The 24429-nt window shown below is 40.3% G+C and overlaps 1 protein-coding gene across 2 annotated transcripts; it reads left to right on the top strand.

The window, feature by feature from the left end:
• Positions 1-386: 386 nt before the first annotated feature.
• Positions 387-24064, top strand: LOC120772156 (COP9 signalosome complex subunit 7). Of its 2 annotated transcripts, XM_040100592.1 has the most exons (5): positions 393-699; positions 766-1018; positions 22341-22561; positions 22739-22883; positions 23725-24064. In XM_040100592.1, the coding sequence occupies exons 1-5, from the start codon at positions 505-507 to the stop codon at positions 23808-23810; spliced, it is 900 nt and encodes a 299-aa protein (XP_039956526.1). In that variant the 5' UTR covers positions 393-504; the 3' UTR covers positions 23811-24064. The 2 variants fall into 2 exon arrangements, with proteins under 2 accessions (XP_039956525.1, XP_039956526.1); XM_040100591.1 differs by lacking the exon at positions 23725-24064 and having other exon boundaries at positions 387-699; positions 22739-23718.
• Positions 24065-24429: the final 365 nt, after the last annotated feature.

Here is a 24429-nt window from a genome sequence, read left to right as displayed (position 1 = left end):
TCCAGATATGTCGGAGGTGCAGTGTGCGGAATAAAAAAAATACTTTTGTTTGCAATTTTACAAACATCTTTTCTTTTCTATAACGGTCCAACCAATTTCAGATAATGCAATGTTTTCGAAGCATAAAATGAAAAAATATGGCATTGAAAATGTAGCAAAAATTGAAATACTCTTTGCGAGCGCCACCTATTGGTCAGTTTTTGATGGTTTGTAGCTGTGCTAAGCACAAAGCAGAGTTTCAAAACAACATCCAGAAGTTGTAAATTAGAAAAGTTTTCTTCAGAATCTCATGAATTCAATACGTATTTGAGCAACTTACCATCCTGTGTCTGCTTTAATATTACCACTCGTACTGTACAACAGCACATTTGACATTTGTCAATCAACAACTGAAATCAGCTGTTCAGACGATTTGTCAGTTTTCATTGTTTGCCGGAATAAATTTGTGAAGTTTGCAAAAATTGTTAACTGTGAAAGAAGTAAAAGGAAAGCAAGAAATTTAAAATGACACAAGATATACTAATGAAGAATGACGAACCCACGACTACAAATGATGCCTCGCGTAATCAGCTGAAGCAGTATTGTGCGACTGCAAAATCCTCTATTGGCAGCCAACTATTGGATGTGGTTCGCCAAGTGCTGGAGGCTCCTTCTATCTATGTATTTGGCGAACTGCTTGCATTGCCCAACATACAGGAGGTAAGTACTAATCTACATAAAATAAATATGTATACTTTGCTAACCCAATATTATCAATTTTTACAGCTTAAAGATGGTATTCACTCCAAGTACTTGAATACACTGAATCTATTTGCTTACGGTACTTACAAACAATACCGTCAACAGCCTGGCGAATACCTAGAATTAACCGCTACAATGCAAAAGAAGTTACAACATTTGACTATTGTTTCTTTGGCTATTAAAAACAAATGCATCCCTTACGAAGTGTTGTTGGAGGAGTTAGAAATCAATAATGTACGCCATTTGGAGGATGTTATAATTGAAGCAATTTATGCCGGTGAGTAAAAAAAAAACTGTTTGCGGAGAATATGCATATTTATAAATTTTCTGACAAGATCTGAAAGCTACAGAACTACAGAAAGCTCATTAGGAGTGCAGTGTAGTCGTGAACAAAAACTAGAAAACAAGGTTAATTGATGTAAAAATGTTGTATTTTATGATAATTTTGACATATTTATATGAAAAAAATACGGCAATGGCAGCAATAACTCTGGAGCATCTTCGAAAGCAGTTGAATTTCAGTGACGCTCGAAACTAAGCGTTAAATCATCTGAAATCAAAAAATCCGCATTTTAAATGCTGGATAATCTCATTACCCGGATAACGCTGAATGTGTTTTACGAAATTTCAATTTACAACATTTTTTGGAACACTTTGAATGAAATTACGCGGAAAAGATTTTTGAAGTAATTTTGAGGAATGCTGTCTATTTGGCCGGATAAAAATCCGTTCCGGATAGGTAGACACGTCTGCCATGAGAACGACAGTAACTTCGTTCATTTTGCTCCAATCGACTTAAATTTGGAGACAACATTCTTGACGTGTATCTATACGCTACATTGGTCTGATCTGAACAATATGTTCGAAGACTTTAACATTGTCTTGTGAAAAGTTCCACGCCAAATTTCGTGAATATATCTTTTCAAATAAAATAGTTTTCCAAACAAAGATACTTTTGATCGGCAGCTATATACTATATTGGTCAGATATCGGTGGATCCGACTAATGAACACTTCTTGTGGAGAAAGGGACGCATGAAAAAGTATCATGTAGTGTGTAATCGCTACTTGAAGGGTATTCAATATCAAATTCTGTTTTATTTCTGTTACATAGGGACATATGTGGTAATATTTAGTTATTTGTACATATGTACATATATAATTTCAGGATAGAAAATGCCTTTTCAACACTTGCATCGTCATTACTTGCTGTTCCTTTTCTCAGCCGTTAAAGAACTTTCAATATTGTCTGCTACAAAAGAGTCGCTTGCTCGGTCTACCTTCAGGCTGCTTGGGTCCCTAAGTGCGCACGACCCAATGCAATATACTTCAAACCGCTTCCTTTCTCAAATTTATTGCTTTTGTGCACTCTGTGCGCCACCCCCTTCTAATGCCTCCATGCGAACTTTTACAACTGTCTTGTTTGATGTGGCTTGCTGCAAATTTACATAGCAGTGCTGCTGTGTGTGGCGCATATGAGATTCGGTTGTTCAAGTTTCTCAGCAAGTTTTGCAGTTTTGTGCAAATTTATTGCTGCAACTGTGGTGCCATATGTATTGGTGGCGGTTGCTCATCAGACACTTTGCAGGGAATTCAAATTATCTGACGACAATTTCTGACATTTTACAGTTTTGTTTTCGATCAAAGTATGTTTGCTTGTTTGGCTCTCTCGAATTGAAGAAAATGGTGCTCTGGCGTATTGCGAAAGTGTAATAAATCTTAAACTGTGCTATTGTCCGCCCCTTGTGTAGTGAAAATAGTTGAACGATTTCAAAAAAAAAAAAAACAAAACAAAACAAACGGTTTATCCTTTTTTTTTTTGCTAAAACGCTTGCTCGTCATTTCGAGCGCAACACACAATTTTCTCATTAAAATTTTACACTTTGTTTGCGCCAAAAAATTCCTGGGAATTATGCGCTTTTCCTTGTTTTCGCCTAATACAACACTGAACCGTTGCGCTTATGTGGCATGCAACTCACGTACAATTTTAATTTTGACCGGCGCGCATTATTGCAGTTGTTACACTTCGTGCAGCATCAGTTTTGTAATCCGAGTTTATTGTGAAAGTTGCATCTGCATTGTGGAAATTCATTTGCACTAAACAAAAGTAGCTTTGGCAATGCTCGTATATTCGGCAATAACTCATCTCGCTGAGCTTGCGAAGTGCCAGCACGGATGTGTGTTTGTGTGTGCGTGCGTGTGAAGGAGCGGTCCGTCCATCGGAAAAAAGCATTACACGCAGGTTATTGCTACCGTTCGCTATCCGAAGGGTTTGCTATTGCTTTACATCCGAGACTCCGCCAATTTGATTGCTTTTTAAATGCACTCACAAAAAACAAGAGCAAACACGTGCGACAAAGTGCGCGTTGCAATAAAAACGGTTATTGCATGACTTTGCCAAAGCAGCAAAGAAGGATCCGCTGATATAAATTTGCAATGTACTTGTAGTTTGTGTCTGTAGTTTTATATCTAGATATCACATAGTTGTCTTTTCGTTCGAAATATGAACTTAGTAATGTTTTTTACCAATACCAGTCTCTTAATCAAGCTAGGTCACAGATAAAATGATCCGCCAGGATAAAACAATTCCATAGATAGATAGATAGATAATGAGGTATTGCACTGCGTCCTAGGGTCTTTTGTGCCCTCTTCCATATCACATCGGGTCACCAAGGTCCAGCATCCAGTGTTCCAGTTCCAGTAGCCTGCTGGGCGCTACTGAGGTGATGTAATCCCTGCCTACGTGGATGGAACCTAGGTTCCATGTCGCAGAACCGGCAGTTTGCGCGAGAGACTATGCCCTGTGTAAGTTACTACGATGAATGCCCAAACTCAAGCAAAATCAAGCTTTTATAACATTTAAGCATACTTCCTGGATTTACTTATAACCACTTAAGGGAATCCAGGAATCCATTATTGGGTTTTCTCTGAAAGGAGCTTAACACTCTTCCCCACTAAATCCGAAGAGGCCTTATTCACGAACTGGACGTAGGAGTACAGATTGGATCTTAACATTACAGTCGATGGCATTAGAATTCTGACTGTTAGGAATCCTAAAATTTTAGTTGTAACGTGCGACAGCTCCTCCTACGACCGCGATAACAGCCAACGTACAAAGCCGCAAAAAAAAAAAATCCTCAAGTCGCTAATCGGCAGCACATGCGGAAAAGACAAAAAAACGTTGTTGATAACACACAAGGCAATCGGCCGGCCGGTTCTAAACTACGCCGCACTCATATGGTCGCCTGGGTGCAGTAAAACGCAGACAAAGAAGCTTCAGACGTGTCAGAAGACTGCATTCCGGACTATAATTGGAATCCACTTGATGTCGCCGGTCGAATAGATGTCTGTTTTCGCAAAAACCAAACCTACAGTCGTTGGCTTGAAGCGGAGGTGTCTACTAAGAACATCACAAGGTCTTTCTTTGACTTAGTCGACGACATCGTACTGTCCGTTGTGGGAGCAACTCACTTTAGACACACACTGACCGCCATTAACAGTGCAGCTATTAAAACCTTCATCGACCCTCTCTATGAATGTCGTACTTGAAGTGCAATCACCAAACATTGCAGACGACAAGCCCGAATTACCGCGAGAATCTAGAGTGACCTTTGCTCAACTTCGTTTTGTATAACTTTAGCTGGTTAAACTTCAACTTATCCATAATTGACTTCGACATAGCATATACATACATGTCCAGCAACGAGTCGCCGCAAGACTCTAACCAACTCTTTGCATGCCCAACGAACCGCACTCATCTAACAGCTCTTTATTTATGGTTCGAACCCAACCCGTCGAAACAGCACTTTTCCTGGGTATACTATAGCGAGACTCTAACTTATCCAGAATCGTGCCCGACACACCAAATATGTACATATATGTCCAGCATGAAACGAGTCCACGCTTGACTCTAACCAACTTTTTTGCATGCCTAGTAAACCCCACTCATCTAACCTCCCTCTATCTATGGTCCGACCGCGTCGAAACAGCACGTTTCCTGGACCTTTAGGAATTTTTCTGGGCCTATCTTTAGATGACTTCGTTGATAACCAACCTGCACCTTACCAACCGAACGGGGTTTAGATAAACGTTACAAAAACAACAACAACATATTGCTGACTCCTCATTGTATAACAGGGATTAGCATACCTTTTTCATACTTTTCCGCCATTCCACGCATTTCAATTGAGTTAGCTTCCGCAAATTCTTTAAGTTTGTTGTAATTTTTGATCTCTGCCTTCATTGAGGTTTGCTGTTCAACCAACTCGCGGTACTGCGGGCGTTTCTGCTAAGAACTTGTATATTTTGTTTTGGTTTATTACTTTACGCATGTTCGCCTTTCGATTGCGTGTGTGTGTGTATGTGCGCGCGATATGAATTTTGGATTGTTTACATATACACTTAAGCCAATGTTAGGCCATAAACATACGTACATACATATAAGCATGTGTATAATATATGGCTGCTGCAGGTATACAAACATAGAAATTCCTAAAGCCAAATAATCATTTGAGCTGCTGACTTAGCTACTTGGCTTATTGCACGCTTGCTGTAACTAAAATAAAAGTGTGAGCGTGTGTCTGTGTGTGTTTACATATTTACGCTACATTTGCTTTGATGTTGCAATGTGTGCGTGTGTTTGCCTTTATTTATTGTGGCAACACAAACAGTTACTCGTGCTTTGCTTTGCTTAATTTGTGTTTTTGTTGTTTATTTGCGCAGCGCGTTCAAAGTAATTGAAGAGCGGCTTGTTGACTTTGGCGCTTGACTTGTCTTAGTTTGTGACTGCCAATAAAAAATGAAGCGATTGCATAAGATTATTATTGCTTTGTGTAAATAAATAATTCTTCCACAAAATATTAATGCTTTCCAAGCAAATATTAAGCTTTCTAAGCAATTATTAAAAGCGTTTGAATTTCCCCTCCCCTACGGCGCATTCTAATGCCAAAAAGCAAGCTTTTCGTTGAAATTTAATTAATTACGCACCCAAGCATTGAAATCGTCCGTGAACACCTTTGAACGTGTCATTGACTACAGTTATACCCACCACACACTTTTTTATTTTATTTATTTTTATTACTGGGCTTTATGTAATTAATCAACTGTCATCGAAAATTCCCGTTTATTCTGCCTGAAATGTGCGCCGGCCGAGCGTGTGTGCATATTGACTGCCTAACGGTTCCAAATCAATCTTCATCACAACTCACAAACGCGGCGTACTCCATGTCCAAAACTGTGCTCCATTTCGCATTTATTTTCTCGAATTCGCGCGGCGCTGATCGTCATTGATAGGTATGAGTTTTCAATGAATAAACAAGCGAGCAAGCAAAGCAGCGTCAAAAAACAGAAATAAATAAGCTTTGCAATTAAATTTAATACGCATTTCATTAGCAAGCTGACAGTTGAACGCTTAATGCGCCGCCACCGTCTGTCTGCAGTCCTGCTAACACATTTACATTTGTTTGGCTGCGAGTCATGCAAAGCTCATCTTTTATTTACTGTCAACACCAACGCGACCTGTCGACTGCCGACAGCCACCAGCCGACACCCCTCGCACAGCCTCAATTGGCTTCGCACTCACTTTTGCTTTCTCTGTAGCATGCTTTCGTGCGCCTACCTTGAATCTAATTTTGCTGGCTTTTTCGCCTTCAGGTGTATCCTTAATTTCACTTTTATTTGCTCGTTTGCCCTACTCCGCAAATATTTTCCATTTGATTTATTTGCCTACTGCGGCTGCAGCCAGCGCAGCCGCTCCCTCTCACCATGCACCAATTCGCCTAAATATTTCCGCCGCTGACACCGCTCAACGCGACTTTGATTCTGCCTTCAAGTATGCCTAACATTGTGCCGTGATTGCGTGCAGGCGTGCGTGCGCGCGCTGAATAGTCGTATTAGCCTGTACAGGCCTGTCGCTGACACAGAAATTAGCTGAACTCTCACTCGCAGCTGCCGCCATTGCCGTCTGGGCTCTCGTTCATTTCCTAATCGCGCACTCCATTCTTTGTTTACTTTTCGCCTCCTTACTTTGCTTACAAAACTCCCTACACTCTTCTGCTGCCTTCTGAGCTTGGTCCGTTGCTTCGGACTTTTATTCGTTCCGCTGCCGTCACTGTTATCCGCAAATATTTTATTATCCAACGGTGAGGCGTCCTCCAGCCACTCCACCTCGTTCCCAATCTTCTCGGCGCGGTTTTACCTAGTCTCTACGCAGCATTCGACCCTTTGTTGTGCGTTTGATGAGTTGGCTGTGCGCTTCCGGCTAATTTATATAGGCAGCTTACAATCATCAATACGGTCTTTGCTACTCGAATGTTTGCGGTGTGAGTATTTTGAATGGCGGTCGCATACAGATGCTGGTGTTTGTATTCAACGCTTAGTTGCTAACCATAACAAACTCCAGCCATCTATCTGTCTATCCATCTCCTGATTTCTTTTGTTCGTATTTGTCTTTATTACAATAAATTAAGGAATTTTGGTCTTCCGAGCTCTGGCTCTTCAAAACAATCTTCTAATTTCATCACATTTACATAAGTAGCACTTATATTCCTTGCTTTGGGTGCTTCGGGCTCCCCTGAAAAACAATTAAAAAGATAATTACATTTCACTGGTCTCATTTTGCCTTCTCTATATACATTTTGGTGGCGGATCTCGAGCTTGACGCGCACTTATTTGTTTTTAATTCACTTGGAATTCCCATTTTTTGTTTTTGTTTCATCATTTTAAGGATTACGCAAATGAAATATGCCGTTGTGAAGATGTGTTGTTTTAATGAATATTTCCGTTTGATGTGGAGCAAATTCGGTCATTAATTTTCAATAACATCTCAATGAGCCCAGCATCAGCAGGCCGCCCGTCTCCACCGCATTGTAGACAGACGACAAACAAAAATATGTCGATTGTAATAAATCACTTTGATTTGGGCTTCTGGCAAAACACGAGTCGCAACAAAAAAATATTACTTGCCGAAAATTCAACTCTTTCATATGTAGACTCATTACGAACTAACGGTCTACTGCGCGCGGAATTCTTAAATTAGCTCTCGCAAGCGTATCGAAAATCTTGCGGTACAGAGTGCCCAGAAAAGTGGTAACTGAAAATCAGCCGACACAGCTTCGAAACGGGTAAGAGTAACTAATCTTCATAGAATATAGGTGGAAAATTTTGGACTGGTGATTTGATTAGGCAAAAGGCTGAGCGAGAGTTGGGTCATCACCTAAAATAGTACCGCTGCATTTTTATATTTATATTTTTATCATGCAACATGTTGCTGTCGAGTATAATACGGTAGTTTTGTGTGGCTAAGGGGTATTTATCTCTTCTTTGATGGCGTAGACACCGCATACGCGGTTATAGCCGATCGTCAAAAGGGGGGTCTCTCATCCGAGGCTGTTTTTTGCTTTTGATTGGTTCATAACGGTTCTCTGAAAAACTACAAAAAAGCGAGATAAATCAATAACTAAATTAGCCAGAGACATTATATTTTAAACTTAGGAACCGGGGTCAAAAATGGGCGATAGGCGTGGCACCGCCCACATTTCGGCTAAAAGTCATATCTAACGACCTGCTCGACTGATATCGACCAAATTTGGCATATAATGTTAAATTGACATTCCTATGTTGCAAAATAAATCGAGCGAAATCGGTCTACAACCACGCCTACTTCCCATATAACACAATTTTCAATCCCATCTAATTCTTTCACTTTCCAGTAAACAAATCAAGCACCAATGAATGTCGAAATCGGACGAGAACTATATTGAAGCTCCAGATATCGAATATGTAGACCAAAGTACCAATTACGAACTTTTTATCTAGAATGTCGGTCAATCTGTGAGATATGTTATAGAATTTCGGAGAGAATGCTTTTCAATATAAAAAAATATATGTTGAAGTTAGATTAGAAATGCGAAAAGACTTTTTCGACTACCCAATACAAGAGTTACTTTAATAAAATTGAGAGTATATTTGAGATATCGGGTGAAAACTTGCCTACACCCCATATAACTTATAAACCTTATACACCTGAAGGTATTTTCCAGACTTTGAGTCTGGCAAGTTGCAACAGTATGAAAGAATCCGTTACGAACCGAACTTAGCCCTTCCTTACTTGTTATAATTTTTTTTTAAATTTGTTTTCTAAGGCTCACTTGAAAATATTGTAGGAGACACAAAGTAAGTAAAATCGAGCTTTAAATATTTAATGAACGCTGCCATGGAAAGGACCTATAACATGCTCCAGTGAGGAATAATCAAGCGAGAAATACCGTTTGACTAATCAAAGACGCCAACGCATCCGCAGAGTTGAAGAAAACTCCTTTGAGGACTCTACTGATTGACGCACATGCGTTGGAAATTTAATTGGTTTTGATTGCTCGCTCTCTTTTTAGAAGCACGCCAATTAATTGCTAGTTTTGCGAAGAAAGCTTGCACCCACCTTCAACGTCGTCAGTTTCGCTAGCACAGTTTATGCTTTTACATTTGCAATTTATGTATGTATATATGTGTCAGCATTCATCATAAGTGCTTGTTTGTTGCAACATTGGAACTTTATTTTTAATGTCACTGCAGCAGTGTGCAGCAACAACAACAAGTGTGTTCATAAGCAGTTGGTGTTTCCGCTCCACACAGGAGACGAATATTTTAATAGTAACAACCGGCTAAAGCTTTATTTTATACCTTTGTGTGTATGTGTGCGTGCTTTTATGTGTGTGTCTGAGTATGTTTTTCTAAGTATATGTATTTTAGCAATTTCTTTATGTTATGACTTGGCACACGTGCGCTATAGCACTGGCAGATTTGTAATAAACTTGTAGCCATGTGGCAGCACCCTTGAATCTGTGAGTCTCGCTTTGGCATTCGAGAGTTCGTAAAGTTTTCTAATATAATTTTAAACAAATCATTGAGATTTCGCAGACACATACATACATACAGACACATGCAAAACGTCCTTTAGGAGGGAAAGAAAGAGCATTTGCAGAGGGAAGCAAGTATTAGAATAAGAAAGTGAAGGGACAGTGCTTGAAGCGGCAGGTAATTGCAATGCTGTTGACATTTTCGCAAAAACTTATTGCACAGGTGTGTGCGTATGTGTGTGTTAACACGAGTATTCATACACTTCGTTGAACATAAAGCACAGACGCACATGTGCTTACTGGATGCATATACAGATGTGCAAGTGTATATGTTAAAAGTATAAGCTTATGAGTTGCTGAGCTCCTCATGGAAAATTCGAATGAATTTCGTTTTGCTCAAAATATACTTACAATAAACGATTATTTGACGCATAAATAACCTGACGACCTGGCAGACTAGAAAGTAAATTTAAATATTGGTCAGTTGAAAAAAAATTTTTTTTTTCATTATTAAAAATATTTCTCCTTCAAAATAAAAACTTTTTTTCATTAAAAATAATTTTCTTTCAAAACAAGTTTCTGCCCTGGTCCTGATCCATTCATTCATTTAAAGAAGTCTCAGTCGATTTCGCCAGTACCACAGTGGCAAGCAAGCTTAAGCTGGCAAGATTACTTCAACTTCTTCAAAGCGACGCGTTTTGTGCTACACATGCAACACATCGAAGTCATATTTATGTCAAATAAATTTTATATATGGATAAATATTGTGTTCTCGTGTTTGCTGTCTTCTACAACGCATACTTTGGACATCTCTGAACCTCTCAGAAAATTAATGGAACAGATGCTCACGAGCAGATCAGTAATTTTAAAGCTTCAGCGGTTGTCAAATCTGTCCAAAGAGCGTGCAATGCGGCGTAATATCTCCACTTCTCTGGATCTTAACTATGAAAAAATTGCTGATATGTATAGAAAAGAAGAGACTACACTTACCGTTTCTACCCACCGTAACGGATTTTTGATACATACAGAATTGTAGCTATTTTCGGTTCCCAATATTGCCCTTCCTTCCAGAAAAGCGTCGCGAAGCGGACTGAGACGCAGGGATAAACATCTATTCGGATGGGTCCAAACTAGATAATGGGGTGGAAGGTGGTGTCCTTTCAGCAAAATTATGTATCAAAATCGCTTTCGGTTAACCAGATCACAGCAGTGTCTTACAAGCGGAGATCACAGCAATCAGAGAAAGTCTTGTTGCTCAAAGCAAGGAATACACATTATCTATACATACGGATTGCTAAGCGGCTTTGAAGTCACCTGATCTCTTAGTAGATATTGCAGCCTATTTCAGTTTAAGCCTGCAATGTGTTCCATGGCATAGTGATATTACTGGTAACTGTAAAGCAGATTAATCAGAATAGGCACCAACCTAAAACTAGACTTAGAAAATGAAAGAATTTATATACCTCTGACCTATCTACAAGACTACGTTATAATTTGCTGAGTCTCGATGAAATCAATCTCTGACTTGCTCAACAAGCAGGCAAACGGCCATGAATAGAACATGGACCGCACATGCCGACCATTCAAGATCAAAGGGAATAACATAAGAACTCTAGTAAGAGTGTTAACAGGTCGCCGTCTAATTGTCAGACATGCCAGCATACAAGGTGGACGATACAGTGACTATGAAGCTGTCAGGAGATAGAAAAAGAGGAGACTGTAAAATATCTTCTTTGAGAATGCAAGGCTTTGTTCGGAAACAAGTGAGGAAGACATTTCATACTCTTGCACTTTGCAAAGATTAAAGCCAGGGAAGTACCTTCAGGAACATAAGGCTTTAGTTCAAGATGTTGCAAGAGTATAAAAAGTATCGTGAGTATCGGTCGAGCATTTTAGGTTAAAAGAAGAGGCAATAGAGTGAGGAAATAGTAGACTCGGCAGTATCGCAATTGGCCTCCTAAAGGTCTAGGTGCATCGCAAGACAGTCACTTTATCTACCCTTCTACCTAGCACTGCTATGTTGAGTGTGGAGAGCAGCTACAGTCGCTTATTTGAAGCATTTTGCCTTAAAGAATACGTCTTGGAAAATCTCGAAATCTACCAAATTACACCATAAATTCTGTTATTGTATGCCTCTTACCTATATTAAACAACCGATTATTATATAATTCAAAAACGGTATATTGCCAGCGAGCATTTTCATTATTAAATTTGCATCTATTTTGCCGCCACTAATAATTGATGAAGTAAAAATATGCATCCTTTTGCAAGTGAGTAAAGGCAAAAATGTCTTGCAACCCCCTGGGCACATGTATTGCCGCATGTTGACGCCAAAACCACGAACCTCATTGTATTTTGCGGCACTTGCACTACTCTCTGCCTCCTTACACTGCACTTCCTGCAGCATTCAGCAACATATTCTGCGTTGCATGTCTTGCAGGTTGTAACAATTTTTGCTGTTTGTGTCTTCGTGGAAAATGTTCTTATGTTTTCTGCGGTTGCGCTCGAGTGCCACGTCGCGTGTGCAACGTAAAAAACACGCACACACGTGAAAGTGATTTTTCACGTTCACGCCAGGGAAGGTAGCGACGTGGCATGAACGGCAGAGCACGCCACCGACATTCGGTTTCTGTAGATACAGCCATTAATATATGTGTATATGTATGTGTGAGTGGGTATGTATGCCCGTGCTAAACGGAGAAATAATGAGGCAGAGCGCTGAAAATGCGCGGTGGCATGCACCACAGCGGCGGCATATCGCTGCAACCAACAACAAAGCGCAAAAGCAATGCGCGCAGCATCCGCGATATAAAATACTGTCACTCTTAAGGGAAATTAAAAAGCAGAAATCGATGCTGCAATGGCAACATGCTTAGGCGTAACTGTATATTTGACAGCACTGTGTCTGCCTTTAAATGGTAGTCAACGTGTGTTTAGCAGCGGATTGACAGAACTCGAGTATATTTTTCTTAAAATTTTTTAAAGCCGAAAAGCGAGACAGTGTACATTTTCATTTCTGAAAATTTGCACAGCGAGTAAAGCTTATTATGGACTCGCCACTTAGTTGGTAGCGTTTCCAAGATTTTCAAAAGTCTCCACCGACAACGGTAATACTAAAAGTAAAGTGCTTGGAAATGCAAATAACAAGTGCATTTCATAATGCTAATAGTAAAAATATTTAAGTGCGTATTTCTATGAAGCCACTCACTCGTCCGAAATGTCGGCACTTCGCCTAAGCTCTGCTCGCCAGTTTGCGGTTTCCTTGCTTGCTGTTCCCCGTACCGCATTTGCCTTTTGGTTCGACTGTTGTCGCTGCCAGTAGCTTGCGCTTCCTTTCATATCCTTTTCCGTGTGGTATTTTAAACTTAGTCGATTTGTTGCCCCACAACGACCACTTTTTAGACGGACTGCAGAGCTTGCCATTTGCATACATAAATGCTTGTGCATCCACTTGATTGTAAAAGTAACCAAAACTACATTCTTACTTGGAGTTTGCAGCGCTTCATTCAACTTTTCTTTTTGTTACCTTTAAAGATATTGCTTTGGTGTGCCGAAAGGATTATATCCCCCTTGTAGGGCAACTAGAAAGTTTTTTTAGTTGGCAAAATTAAAAACATTGAACTACAAGAAAGACAAATGAGGTATCTTGAAACGGATATACTTTGAAGAAAACCCTATAAAATACATATCTAAATGTTTAGCGGCTCGAGCTGAGTCGATTTAGCCAAAAGCGGGCTGCCTATCTGTATAAACGCGACCTTCCTCTTCTTAATTGGCGTAGACACTGCTTTCGCGATTACAGCCGAGTTAACAACAGCGCGCCAGTCGTTTCTTCTTTTCGCTGCGTGGCGCCAATTGGATATTCCAAGCGTAGCCAGGTCCTTCTTCACCTGGTCCTTCCAACGGAGTGGAGGTCTTCCTCTTCCTCTGCTTCCCCCGGCGGGTACGGCGTCGAATACTTTCAGAGCTGGAGTGCTTTCGTCCATCGGACAAAATAACTTGCCAGCGGAGCCGCTGTCTTTCAATTCGCTGGACTATGCCAATGTCGTCATATATCTCGTACAGCTCATCGTTCTATCGAATGCGATATTCGCCGTGGCCAACCCGCAAAGTACCGTAAATCTTTCGCAGAACTTTTCTCTCGAAAACTCGCAACGTCAATTCGTCAGTTGTTGTCATCAACCAAGCCTCTGCACCATATAGCAAGACGGAAATTATGAGTGACTTATAGAGTTTGGTTTTTGTTCGTCGAGAGAGGACTTTACTTCTCAGTTACCTACTCAGTCCGAAGTAGCACCTGTTGGTCAAGAGTTATCCTGCGTTGGATTTCCAGGCTGACATTGTTGGTGGTGTTTACACTTGTTCCCAAATGTACGAAACTATCTACAACTTCAAAGTTATGACTGTCAACAGTAACTCCCCCTGCGGGTAGGGGGGACCCCTCCGGGTTCGAGGGGAAACCGAATATACCTGCGGTAAGGCATGCCTGTCGTCAGAGGCGACTAAGATCCTGGTCACCAGTCCAGGGCTGTATGGAAGCTCAACTGGTCGTAGCTTCGGCTACAAGGTCATACCAAAGACTTTAACCTGGTACCACGGGGAGCAGTAGCCCCTGGAGTTCGCTCCAGTCTGCTCATTGGGTTTGGCCCTTTGTGGAGATTCGTGGTGGCTGTGGTTAAAACCCAAATCGTGGGAAGAACTGACCTTGTCAGTCGAATGTAGAGTTGCATTGCAACCGGGTGCCGGACCCAAAGTACGGCAGAGGTTTTAGATGGGCCTCGAGCCCTATTAAGGTAGTTAGTGTGTCCATGCCACACTGCCAATTGGTATTGAAAATCGTTACCCAGTTTTCAGGGCGCTGATCGACGCATTGTATTGATCCGTTGTGCTTTTGAGCACCGTGGAGTTAAGCTGTCGACAGCAGGATCCCACGTAAAACGCAATCAGACGTTGTCAACAGTGACGTGAGTGCAAAGTCACGAGTGCAACGACTGTTTGTTTGATGCCAGGAGATATTTCGTCTTGCCCTCGTTCACAGCCAGACCCATTTGCTTTGCTTCCTTGTCCAGTCTGGAGAAAGCAGAACTAACGGCGCCTAAGACCATGATGCAAACTCCAAAAAAAAAATCGTTCAGATCGGATCACTACAGCATATAGCTGACATACAAATTGAACGACGGAAACAAGTTCGTGTAAGGAAAGTTGTATTTTGAAGAGTATAATTTATACAGCTTCGATGCAATGTGTTTTTCTTGCTTTTTCACTAAAATTTACTAATTTTGTAAAATTAAGTATTACAATTTTCAGAGAGAAGCTTTTTCACATATGTTTATTATATGATTTGATGAAGAACCAGCTACAAAAAGCGTTCACGAATAATCGTTACATTTTTGAGATCTGCCTCTCGAGTTGTATATCCTCCTAGTTCTTACGCTGAGACGCTTTGCTTACAAAGTGCTTGAAAATGCTTTACGTTCGATAAGAATGCTTTCATAAAAGTTTCAGTAAGCTTTTGTCGTTCTGGTGGCCACCAACTATCATTTTCAGCAGACTCTATTTGAGTCAAAAATCTCTCACTATTATCTTCTTTTGAACTTTCCTACTAAGTGCGCTTAAGTCCAAAATTGAAGGCTCCTCCGTTTGTGACGCAAAGTTTAAGCCAGCGTCATTATATACTTAAACTCCTTGAGGTTGTTGCAAATGGTAACGCTAAAACAGCAATGACGCAAAGACTGCTTATACCCGCAAGCATACTAATGTGCTAAAAATCGTGCATACACACATATATACATATGTATGTATATATTTCGAAACTACTCACGAGTAATGCCACTTGTCACATAACCGTTATTTGTGTATTAATACAAGCCAACACATTACATAATACTGTTGAGCACCTGCAATACGCTTACCCCCTCTCCATCCGCTCCTTTCCCTCCTTAACAATATCAACAAGTATTTGTCGTTGTCGTTTGTGCAGCTCAATTCGCTTGCAACCAACTAACGGAGCGTCATTGATATGCCCGTTTGTGTTGTTGTTGTTTTTGCATAGTCATGCATGCGCATATGATTTTCACACGTGCACATTAGGCATCCGTTAAAGTGGAAATACACTGACGCATTAACAACATAATGGAATATGTGTACGCGTGTGTGTGTGTGTGTGTGTGAATGAACGCGTTTGCCCACACATTTGCTCGAAGTAATCAGCTTCGTACTTCGTGTTGTTTGTGACAGGAAGCACATGAGCTGTCATTGCCCACTAGTTGCTTTTGCCCCTAAAGATATGCAAAATTCTCTCGTTAATACATGAAATATGTTTACATATATGTATATATATATATATAGTATATATGTATATATATATTTTTTTTTATAGTAGGAGGAAGCATCGAAAGCCAGAGTGCGGGACTTTAATCCGTATGTATGTGTGTGTATGTTGTATGTGTAGAGCGCAAATTATTGTGATGCATGTTTTTTGAAGATGTTGTGTGTGTACTTCCATACACAACAAAGTTGTTGTGCGGTTTTACATGAAAGTACGTCAAGTTTGATTGATTATAAGTCATATGCATGCGCAGTTGCTTATACATACATATGTACATATGTACGCCTTTGTATGCTGCAGCGCGTCCCACTGGCGTTTGACTTAAGCATCTGTAGGAAATGTTTAACAGTGAATTATAAACATTTTTGATCAGTTGAAATATCTGGAAACTAACGGAGTGCAGAGAGCAACCTGTGCAACGGTTCCCGTGGCCATTAGGCCTTGTCCCGCATTAGCTGCCCAAAGAAGTCTTTACTCGGAAAGTAGCAGCAAGTTTTGCAATAAGAATACTAGAATTAGGAGGTTAATAGAAAATATTATGGACATAGCGCCATCCTGAAGCACCTAAACATAAGTAAATCAGACGTTATTCTCTCAAGAAGGATACCACTTCCGAGTGTGGATACCCTCTAGACGAGAATTGAGAAAGGTTTCGGAGAGAGTCTATATCGACGGGTTGAAACTGGACTACGAGTTGGGGCGGGTGTATACTCCGATGATCTCAAAATGTCTCTCCTTCTTTGCGACTACCAAACTAAGCCAACATGTACCAAGCAGAAGTATTAGGTGTTGAGAGGGCCAGTGTTGTACTATTGAATAACTGAGGCAATATACACAAAGCAACCATACACGGACAGCCAGGCAGCACTGCTGACTTTGTCCACGCCACCTATTAATTCCAGCGTGGTGAACAATTGCAGAAAGTCTTTAAGCTCACCGACAACTCAGCTCCACTTGTCCTTAATGTAGGTTCCTGCCGCAGGAACGTTATCGTTTATCGGGAAAAAGCAGACGAGTTGGCCAAACAAGGAGCCTCTTTAGATGAATTCGATGTGGCGTTAATAACATGTCCGCTGGGAACGATCGAAAAAGAGTGCAGCTGGAAATCAAAAACCAATTGAAAGATAACGAAGCAGATATGGTTCAAGTATGATAAGACTGTAACCAAGGAATGATTACATAGGTCCAGGTACGGTATTTTCAGACTTAAAGCTGCTATAACGGGATACTGCCGTTTGGAGAACATGACCAAAAAATGGGGGTCTGCCCTATAATAATATTTGCCGGAGCTGCAAGCTAAAGGAAGATAAGGAAACAGTTCTGCTTTCTCATTGCTTAGGGTTACAACTCTGTTGCGGTTTTCGTGCTGTGTATTTAGTACTCATTTATATAGATTATGCTTACCCACACTCACACATGTATAAAAAAAATTCCGTCTATTTCTATACAACAACATGCAGCATTTTTTACAGCTTTTATGGCAAATTACCTCAGTGCAAAGCTGTCACTTCCACTTTTCTCGCAAAAGAGTTTTTGTTTCCTTAGTTCGTTTTATACCAATACAGTTCGGTTAGCTCTGAGCATGCATCAAAGGATGACAGATAAATGCTACGAGTAAAGCCCCATAATGAAGTCGCTATGTAATGTGTACATATATATATATAGACCTCTTCTATTACGATTTCCGATATATTCCACTTTCAAGTTGTAGTTCTGACTTAAATCAATTACGGCGTACTCTCATCAAGCGCAAATACGCGTTCGAGGAAAGCTGAAAATCGAACTTTAACTAAGTTGAGGCCTCTCAAAGCAACGTTAACACTCAAAACTGCAAAATTGCACGCAACTCGCATTGGTACGCCAAACATTTCTACAAAAAACGCATGAATCTCACACAATCGCTCATAAATTTGCGTTTCTACTTCAACCCTTCCCTCGAATTAGTCACACTTCCGCAAGAAAAACGCAAATTGAAACGGCGGACAGCTGCTTTATGCTTCGCAAACCTGGCAGCTGTGAAACAGTTCGCTCTTTCAAATTAATAGTTAATTGAGCGTTAAGTTGCCTGCATTCAGCGCGTTTTGCACACATTTTCCGCGCTGCACTTTTAATTAAAAATCATTCAATCATGTTGACAACACTGGCGCAACTTCGATAGCACAACAACAAAATGCAAAAGAAATCGCCTTATCATTGCATCCGTTTTGGTAATTTTTAAATGCGCATTTTTGAGCAATTTGCCATTTTACACAGTTTGCTTTACAGCTTTGCTCAATGAGGCATTCACGCGCTCTTAAGTAGTTTTTCTACGCTTTTCTTCGCCTGCTGCTTTCGTGCTATCGCTTGGCACTTTTCCCTTCGGTCGGGCACTTAAAACTTCTTTGCTGCAGTGCACGCAGAAAGTTTGTGTATTAAGTACAAATAACACTTTTCAACAAATTTTTTCTTCGCCGCCACCACACACAACGCGCCAAATATTTCCTTTACAGTTTTTCTCAATTACTTTTCAATCGCGGCATTTGGCTACTCCTACCCAAAAATTAACGGTTGTGGCGTGTTGTTTAAGGAAATCTGCAAGTAATTTAGAAAATTGAAATTTCTTACTGCTCTCCCACGATGATTTCCTGTGAAAAGTGGTTATGTGCTTGTATGTTTGTGTGTATGGGTTTGTCATCCAGCCACAGTGACTTCAGCCGCTTCAGTTTCGCTTGCCGCATGTCGTTGTGGGGATCTACAAACGAATTAAGTAACAGCTGATTGTTAAATTTGGTGGTCATTGAGACCATGTGTTTTAGAGAGCAATTTACAACCATTTCCCATATAACGGTTATGATGAAAACTACTAAAATTGCGATAATTTAATAAACTAAAGCGTCAGAGATTCTAACTTTTGCACCCGTGATGATGCAAAAAGCTTTACAGGCTTCATATCAAAATGGAAGAATGGGTTCGGCACTACCCATATTTAGGTCGAAACCCATATCTCAGGACCTGTTCGACCAATTTCAACCAAATTTTGTAAATAATATATGGGCGTGTCACTGCCAATATTTAGATGAAAACCCATAACTCGGGACCTGTCCGACCAATTTCTATCAAATTTGGTATATAACATTATTTTTAATATTTTTATGTCACAGTTCGAAAATGGGTGAAATCGGAAACAACCAAGTCTACTTTCCAAATAAGAAAATTTTAAATTCCATCTGATTTTCACTTTCCAGTACACAAATGAAGCACTAATGAGTGCATCGAAATAAAACTTAGCACGAATAGTGTCTTGAAGATGTGCCACCTAATGACCAAAAATTGTCAAAATCGGATTACAACAATTCAAGCTCCCAGATACCGAAATCTCCTTTTGCGAAAAAATCCTTTCCTAATAGAACTTTTCCTTAGAACAATAATATTGTTTTCAACAATTTAGTAAACTTAAAAAGCTCTCAAAAAGCTCAGAGGCATTTTTTACTGCTAACAACTCAACTTTTAAAATACGCAATAGAACAATAATTTTGTTTTCTACAATTTAATAAACTTGAAAAGCTCTATAAAAGCTCAGTCGCATTTTTTACTGCTAACAACCTCAACTTTTAAAATAAACAATAGAACAATAATTTTGTTTTCTACAATTCAATAAACCTAAAAAGCTTTCAAAAAGCTCAGTCGCATTTTTTACTGTTAACATCCTCAACTTTTAAAATATTTATGGCATTTAATTTTTTTTAATTGTAGCATTTGAAATTTCATAGCTTTTTCGCTATTCATATACCGTGGGTTGTACATACATATGTACGTATGTAGGTATGCATTTGGTGGCAATCAACTTTGTAGCAATAAATCTACGAGCGTCGGAAGTTGGCTTACAGCACAACGATTTCACGCAAATTGTGTCACGCACACACACACACATCCACAGCCGAGTTACTAAAATCCCTCTCGTCCCCTCGCCATCACTCTGAAGCAGCGCGGGTTAAGCCAATGTTTTGCTATACACACACATTTATTTCACTTTTGAAGGCCAGCGCTTGCACATATTTCAGATCTGAATTATTTGCTTTTTATGTAAATAAACGAAGTAGTGCCGAAACAGCGAAAGCTTTAATAAACAATGCAAATTCACAAAAACATGCAATTGTTATACATAATACCGTTATTCCGCTCATTCCGGCATAAATTCGTTAGCAAATTTAGCAAATGAGTCACTGGGCCGGCGCTAAGGACCAGCAGCATCGTTTGACGTTGGGAATTTTCTAAGTCATCGCTGCTAATACGGTAATACTTAAAGCCGCTTGACTTGTTCGTGCGCACAGCGAAGTCAGGAATCAAGGTTGGCATGGGTGTAACTTGTCGCATGTTGATGCTCAGAGACCAGGCTGCACAGTGTGCTGAAAGCTATAGCTGCCGGTAAAAATATATCTGTTTATGCTTCGAGAATTAAGTCTTTTCCCATCTTCATTCGTGGTGAAGCCAAAGCGCCGTTTCGTAGCAATTGTTGTTTTTGCGCATTTATTTCGCAATGCTGCTGCACTGTTCGTTTTATGACTTAACTCAATGTTGCTGACATTGTTGTTGTCGCTGAATTCATTTGTTGCTCGGAGCCGATATTAAGCGCTACAATTGGGCTTAAGCTGGCCATTGCTTACCAGCTGCTTGTCGCATTTCCTGCTTTCTGTTTTCCCAAACTTTATTTTGCTGGAGTTGGGGGGAACTTTAGTTGGTCTTAAAGTTGGAGCACTAAAGTGGTCAAAAAGCTCAAAGAAAAATATTTAATGATTTTCTAACATTTCACACAGCCTGTAAATAGTAGACTTGGCAAAAGTATGTAAAAATTGACTTTGTTTCCTTCACGGAAACTAATTCCCTTTGCTTTGCTGTTACAAATTAAATTCAAATTCCGTTTAAAATAAAACAGTAAAGAATTATAGTTCTCCTGCACGAAATTCACGCTCTAAATAATCCTGAAATGCCTCCACTTGACTTTTTTGCTAAATAACATTTTCCATTTTTGTATTGCTTTTAGCAACTGTTAACACAATACAAAATCTGGTTTTACCACGAAATTTTAATTTGAAAGAAATTTTGAAATTTAATGAAAGAAATAACAATATTAATTGCGTTCATAAAATGTTGAAGGACCTAGAAAAGGTGGGAGCTCTACCTGGCAAGACTATAACTTTAAGCAGCAATGAAACTTATTGCGGTTTTCCTTCCGATTATCATTGTCAACATTTATGTAAATGCGCCAAAATGTAGGCAATAGTTTTCTGCAGCAACTATAAATCGGCCAGGCCTGAATCGAACGAACTTCACTTTCGAAGAGACTACGTTTCCCATAAAATTTAATATTTCAATAATTTGCTAGAACTTTTTGCAAAAACCGAGGCATTCATTTCACCTATATATCAAAGAGCTTTTGGCTGCTTGCACTACTGCAACGCCGTCATAATCCATATTACACAGCGCAGCATGCACACAGTGATAAATCTCTTGAGCGACAGCAAGCAATGATCCTCTTTTAAACCGATTGCCCGCGGCGCGTACTCAAATTCAAGCGTTGAAGCCTTTGTTTTCACTCATCACTCCGCTGAAAACGTAAGGAAAGCTTCTCTACTCTGCGCGGCGACGGTTATTGCAACTTCGAAGTTATTCTTGATGTATTGCGTCATCATTAATTTCAACAACAGGGGCGGTGCTGACATTTTGTCACATGACTTAAAGTGGCATAGCCATGACTAAGAGGAAGAAGAAGGAGGATGCGCTGATGTATGAGCTCAGAAGAGTTGGCCGCTTGGTAGGTTAGGTTAAGAGAGGAGTAGAACTGGTCATCTTTCCAGTCCAGTCCAGTCCAGTCCAGCTGACTCCGAAGAAAGAGATCGAAGAAGGATGCCTTGTGTATAAGCTCCGAAGAGTTAGCCGCTTAGTAGGTTAGGTAAAAAGATCTATCGTAACGGGGCTGTCACTAGGAGAGCTTAGAACTACGGTTGTTTTTGTTACCCGAAACTACAGACCATAAGACCCTTACAAATCTACCTATCACAAATTTGTACAGACGGCCAATGTTAGTTTCGGTTATGTCTCCTGATACCCCGAAGGTAAGACTACCGAGGAGTTTCATTAAATTTTGATCAATGGAAGAGAAAGTGTCTGGATGTTTCCACCTCATCCTGAACTTACCCTTAGCCGCTTTACTAAGCATAGATTCTGCTGAAACTTTTGCTTTTGAGTAACACCCAGAAGTTCGCTTTTTTGGACTTCCGAAATTTGTAAATATTGACTTCCCTTAAATAAATACTCGCTGTTTATACAGAAGAACTGTCCACGACAGATGGCGTTTTCGGCATAGTCAGCTGATATATAAAAGAATCATATAATTTAATACAGTTATTTTATTATAATTTTTTTTTTTGCTATCCCGCACAGATATTATACACGGCAAACTTTTCCAAAATAATCGTTTTCTCGAAATCGATTATGCTCAAGGCCGTGACATTCCGCCTGGCTATACCTCCAAGATCGCCCAAACCCTATCGCAGTGGGTGGAGTCGTGCGACGCCATCTCCAATTGCATTGACATGCAGATAACACGCGCCAACTCGGAGAAGGCACGCGGTCTGAAGAACAAGGACCACATCGAACAGGAGGTACGTGCGCGCGCCCCGGCAAAAACATTCTTATTTCACGAAATTATTAACAAATCTTTTTATTTGCCTTCAATTTATGTAAATTATGCAAACATTCATGCAAATACAAAGCGAATCACACGAATTTAACTTGCTGCCCTCACTCACTGTAGCCGCGTTTTGTTGTTTTATTTGCAGATAATTAATTTGAAGAAAGTTTTGAAGACACAAATCAGCGACAACGATGATTCTATGCAAATCGATACCCGCGAATCATCCAGCTTGGATCTACGTCGGAAGCCCTTCAAGACGAAAGGTTCACGTCTTCATCACGCACCCATGGGTAAGTTAACAGGCAAGGCCACAACGTCCACAGATGCAGTTGGCAGCGCTGCCGCCGTCGAAAGTGAGGGCGATAGCGACAAGGGAGTTGCCAATGTTACCATGGCGGCTGCAAGCACGAGCTCCCTCACCAGCACGTGGTTGAAGGCATTCACACAAAGTTTTGACAGGGAGTAGGTTTGGCAGTCGCTGCTGCTGCTGCCGGAAAGGGGCAGCACAACAAGCTTTCATCAAATTCAACTTTTTGCCATACTAACAACTTGTTCGCCTAACGGTCAAGCGTTCGTCAATTGTGTGCACCAGCTTCATTTAATGGCTTGACAAGAGCCTTCGAGACGACTAGACAGGTTGTAGCGCGTGCATGGAGACAACCTGGGGGATGGCTTGACAGCAGCACGTCACACAGTTTCATTTAATTAAGCGGCTTCATTTTAATTTTGTTATGCTGATGGCAGAAAGTTTTTAATTGTTTACCTAGCCGTGCGGTGATTACGTTCATTTTCATTTCCTTTGCGCGCCCTCTTACCGCGCTTGCTTCTTACACACTCACGACTCGCATTTTTGTAGTGGCTAAAGATTTTGTGTGTTTTTTTTAAGTCTTGGATGAACTTTATTTAAATGAACATAAACTTTGTGGTTAAAAACACTGTTCCGTGTAACGCATTGGCAAATTCCTTAACGCTAAACTAACAAAGCTAGTAAAGCTGTAATGCAAATTGTGTTGCCTCTTATGTACTAACTTACTCTGTGCAATGTATTTAAGTCTAATTTAACTTTTGCTTTTATTTATTTTTCGGTTTCGCACATCCTTCACGACTCACCAATACACCCTCACAATGCAGACGTGCTACAATACGGCGCCAGTCATCGCACAAATCCGGCGAAAAAACCCGAGGCACCATCTGGCAGCATGAACTACTTAAATTGAAGCCATTTGCCGTTAAACACTTGCACACACCACCCTAATGCAACACTATCTATCTAACTCGATTCATTGGCGAAGCTAACACATGGAATATGCGCACAGAAAAATCTCTCCAATGGCGTGCGTTAAACAATTCCCCATTCAAGTAAACTCCTGCTGCTCTACTATACTCACACATTGGTGCACATTTGCTTATTTCATTCAATATTAATATGTAATCAATAAAAAAAGGAATAAAAAATACTGAATTTAAAAAATGTCTGTTTATTCATGCAAAGCAAGATTGCGGAAAGAACACCGTGGTTTTAGAGGGATTGACCGGAAAGTAATAGCACTGAGTCGATTTAAAAAAATATATTGAACCAATCGTTACAATTCTTTAAAAACTTTCAAAATAGACTCCTGCGTCGAAGTAGCGCTGCCAGCGCGATTTCCAAGCATTGAAGGCGTCACAGAAAGCATTATCCGGAATAGCCTTGGAAGCCGAGGTGCATGCTGATTGGATTCCCTCTGTCGTCTTAAAATGCTTGCCTTTCATCGACTTTTTCAGAAAAGGAAACAAAAAAAATCCGGAGGGGCCACATCTGGGCTGAAGGGCGGCTGCAGAAGCGTTGGGATGCCC

The sequence above is a fragment of the Bactrocera tryoni genome, chromosome 3 (genome assembly GCF_016617805.1).
Source record: "Bactrocera tryoni isolate S06 chromosome 3, CSIRO_BtryS06_freeze2, whole genome shotgun sequence".
Lineage (NCBI taxonomy): Eukaryota > Metazoa > Arthropoda > Insecta > Diptera > Tephritidae > Bactrocera > Bactrocera tryoni.
This window is presented reverse-complemented; position numbering and strand designations above follow the sequence as displayed.